General features: G+C 38.0%; 1 protein-coding gene across 1 annotated transcript in view; it reads right to left on the bottom strand.

Moving 5' to 3' along the window:
* Positions 1 to 641: 641 nt before the first annotated feature.
* Positions 642 to 4,174, bottom strand: part of LOC140138401 (uncharacterized) — a 7,477-nt gene continuing 3,944 nt past the window's right edge. Inside the window, exons 2-3 of the mRNA XM_072160299.1 lie at positions 3,980 to 4,116; positions 642 to 2,251 (exon numbers count right to left, since the gene is read on the bottom strand). Coding sequence (XP_072016400.1) covers positions 2,024 to 2,251; positions 3,980 to 4,116 — 365 coding nt within the window. The 3' untranslated portion in view covers positions 642 to 2,023. The remainder of the gene's footprint in view (positions 2,252 to 3,979; positions 4,117 to 4,174) is intronic.

Below are 4,174 nucleotides of genomic sequence, written 5' to 3'. Positions count from 1 at the left end.
CGATAGTGTAGCATACATTGCTAAATTAGGATATGCGTAATATCAGCTCAAATATCCAATATTTTGTCATTTTATGTTTCTTAACAAATGTTAATTTATTTTGGCACATAATATTTACATTAGCAAGACACCCTTTGTCGTAATGTTATCTCTCAAGATTTATTACCGAATCTAAAAATAAAAACACCGGGTTTATCGTCTCTACTGCCAGTCATGTGAGCTATGAACTTAGCCGGCATTATGACAATGCATACAGCCGTCAGCGTTACAGCCAGTGATGTGTTAGAGACTGTTTTGCACTTTCGATGGTGTAGCATTCCGTGATTTTGTTGTTTAGGCCCAATAAAGTAGCGTATGTGGCACATACGATGGTCTTGCAGCAAATGAAAAACAAAATTAGACTATCGTAAGTGGCACATACGATAGTCTTGCATATTTTAATTTATTAATTAAAAAATCTTCTACTGAAGATAGCAAAGTGAAACTTCGAATCTTGAATCAGCGCCTTTTGTTAGAAGTCACACAGATTACAGATTAGCTTGACCAAGTGGTCAAATTTATTGACTATAAAAACCAAACAAACAGGTTATCGTCAAACAAAAGCACACACAAAATCATAAAAGTACAAAATTAATACTATAAAATAAAAAATACTTTCTCCAACTAGAAGATTGAAAAGCACTTTCGGGTTAAATACATAATATACATGTCATGTGACCTAGTGATTAGCATACAGACCAAAAGAACACACATGAGTGAAATGGATAAACCTCTATTGATATGAATATCGGAAGCTAAGATAAGTACGTACTGTCATACTAACTTGCTCAGTATAGATACACTTACTGGTGTTGAATCCCCACTCCCAGGTCTCTAAAAGTCACGAACCTGTTGTATGTCCGTTCTCTTACACGTTTTTGGTTTCCCCTCCCTTTTTACCTATATATCTCAGTTTCATTATTGCCGACTTTAGCCTGATTGGATCAGATCTGGTCACTCTCTCAGTCTTATTACCGTTGATCTGTATATCGGAATCTGAGACAAGTATGTAGGCCTACGTATTATCTTAGATTTAGTACCGCTAATCTGGATATCGGAAGCTGATCGAGACAAGCATGACAAGTATGTATTGTTTCTATTGTTTCAATCTCAGTACCCACATTGATGCGTATTTTAAGTCCGTTTATATAGACGAATGATCAGGATTTGGTCGGCCATTACTGGGTCTCCGCAGCACCAAACTGGTGTTGTGACTGCCCAATTGGGTGGATTAAAGACGCTTAAAAATCGATGTTAGACTCTTTTGTGTTGTAAACTGTCATCATTCTTTTGTCTACGTTTAACACGGGTGACAGAATGCAGTTTAAAATACCTTCCAAGGCCGCATCATTTCACATTTTAGGTGAGAAGGAGCTGACGGGGACCAGGCTATGGCTGCCATTAAAGTGTTGGAATGCGTGAAATTGGATTCGTCTATAGATTGCCCAAGAATGTTATCAGACTTGCGTATACCGCCGCCATTGACCCGGAGAAGTTACAATAGAGGTTGTGCGTGAAATTATTGATTGGCTCCAAATGATTTGAACCGGTGTCCTTTACCGTAATCCAAAATGAAAGGGCAAATGTTCGCAAATTTTGATTGTCCAAAATTATAAACGGTGTCATCCATAAACAAACGGCAGCTGCATGTCTTTGGAAAACGATTTGAAAAGGTGTTAATTGGGGGAGTTCATCGGACGTCCACCCTTTGCGTTCGCTCAAACAATATCGTGTTCCACTCCGATTCCGAAAATGTCTGCATTAAAACATGTTTAAAATTTCGTGTTTCCCTTTTTACTTGAAAAGAGTACTCGCCATTTAGAAAAAACGGTGTTTCAACTAACATCCCTCATCACCCTCTTACGTAATTAGTGATCAGTCCCTAAAAAGCTACATAACATTACAATTAGAATTCCTGTTGAGGTGGTCACCAAGTCTTACAATGGGACTGTTGGTTAAAATGATTGGTCCTAGATTCCGAGGATTAATTAGCAGTGCAAATTGCCAATATGATAGCGGCAACTACAACGGTGAAGTTGACGACAAACCCTCTCGTACCGCCATTACATAAACCTTTGTCGCAGCAATCCAGAGTTTGCCCCTCTTCTGGTCCAGGTCCAGATCCAGCTTCGCTACACATAGGTTGGTTACTGTCGTCACATCCTCGGCTTACAGATACTTCAACTTCCTCGGTATTTTTTGTTGCCAGTTTCTGAAACGTAATAAGAAAGAAAATTGTTCAGTTATTCATGTGAAGTTTCTATTATTAGGATCTACAGATCATGTGTTCGTTTCGTGGTGTTCGCTTTCTGGATTTGTAGGCCTATACATTTTACTAATGGTCACAATAAACCTAGATTAAACGACTGAGATCTACTGAGCAGTGAAAAATCTGTAAAAGGCATGTGTGATTTGCTCCACAGCGACACCTTCAATTTGTGTTGAATTTCTACTTTTTGCATGATTGTAATGCCCAATGATGTACTAAAACATGTAAAATACCATGTGAAAGACTAAGCCTGAAGTGCTTTAATTACAGTAAAATTTAAGTTTTATATTAAAACCGAAGATCTCGGGTTTTATAGCTTTTTATTCAGAGGGCTATATAACCGATCATACTCGTAAGGGTCTATGAACGGGCTGGACATTTGAAAGTTAAGTAAGCTTGCAGCAAGTCATCATCGTCAACATAGTCAAGACGACCGAAGACGTTACAGTCGAGTCGTTCTACAAAAATAACGGGAAAATGCGGATGTCATGGGCCAGGTAGGCCTAGCTAGTTTTCCTTCTACTTCTATTCTAGTCCGGGGGATTTAACTATAGAAGTGCTGGGTATGTGCCTACCGACGTCAGTATAAAATGTTGTTTGAAAAAGGGGGGGGGGGGGGGGTCATTGGTATAACAAAATGAAAAACTGTTCATTGGGTATAAACATTTTTTTAAAGGGGCCATTTGGTATAGAAAATGGAGCAAAATTCTATTTGTTGTTCCAAATTTGCCAAATTTACAATACAAATATGCTGAAATTCGGTACAACTTTCAAAAATAGGGGGTCATCAGGTATATTCGACTTAAAAAGGGGACCTACAGGGTGTATCAAAATGATTGGTACCGAAGACTTCTCTTTTTTTTCTCATTGGTTGCCTATCCACAAACGCATCATTTACAAGATTCTACTTCTTACATACAAAGCCGTCAATGGTCAGTCACCGGAATATATTGCTGAACTTGTTTCTTTTTACAATCCACCTCGGTCACTTCGTTCTAGTTCACAACACCAACTTGTTTCACCAAGATTTTCAACTTCTTATGCTAAGCGTGCCTTCTCAGTTGCCGCTCCCACACTATGGAATAAGTTACCAATTCATATTCGTCAAGCACATTCTCTGAACTCATTCAAATCGCAACTCAAAACTCACTTATTTATTTCAAATGTCATTTAATATGTATTTATTGTTTGTAGTGTAAGTTTGTAGTTTAAGATAGCATTTATTTTCTTGTTTGTAAAGGGCATAGAGACATGTTTTGTTTATGCACTTAAAAGCGCCTCCATATTATTATTATTATTATTATTATTACGTCGATCTTCGTTTAAATGACAATAGCTCCCAGATGCATCAACCTATCAACTTCAGATTAATAGATCAATAAGTTAACATATGCCCCTTTCTATTTATAGTACAAAAACTATATTAATTAGCAATTTTATAATTTTGATATATTTTTGAAAATGCCACATAGCCCGGTACCAATCATTTTGATACACCCTGTATAGTGCCCTGGGCCCCAGTGACAGGCACATACTATCACTTCTATAGCAGAGTGCCGCTCGGATTCTAGTATTACATTTGTTATAACTGAATTTTAACGAGACGAAAGTTTCATTTTGCACCAGGGTGAACAATCAAGAGACTGAGTGAGGCTACGCGCGTGTACTTACGTAGCAAAAATCATCTGGACATGCTGGTTCTGAGACTGAAGTTGAACCGCTATCGAAGTTCGCGTTGGAACAGGCGTCTTCACTACCCTCAGTCCATTCGCACTGGTAGCATTTCTTCGTTTGTCCTGCTACATTCTCTGAAATTGATGAGTATAATGCATGAAAAGGACGGTCATTTTTTTTTCAGGTTTTGCG

Source organism: Amphiura filiformis, chromosome 17 (assembly GCF_039555335.1).
Source record: "Amphiura filiformis chromosome 17, Afil_fr2py, whole genome shotgun sequence".
In the NCBI taxonomy this organism is placed as follows: Eukaryota; Metazoa; Echinodermata; class Ophiuroidea; order Amphilepidida; family Amphiuridae; genus Amphiura; species Amphiura filiformis.
This window is presented reverse-complemented; position numbering and strand designations above follow the sequence as displayed.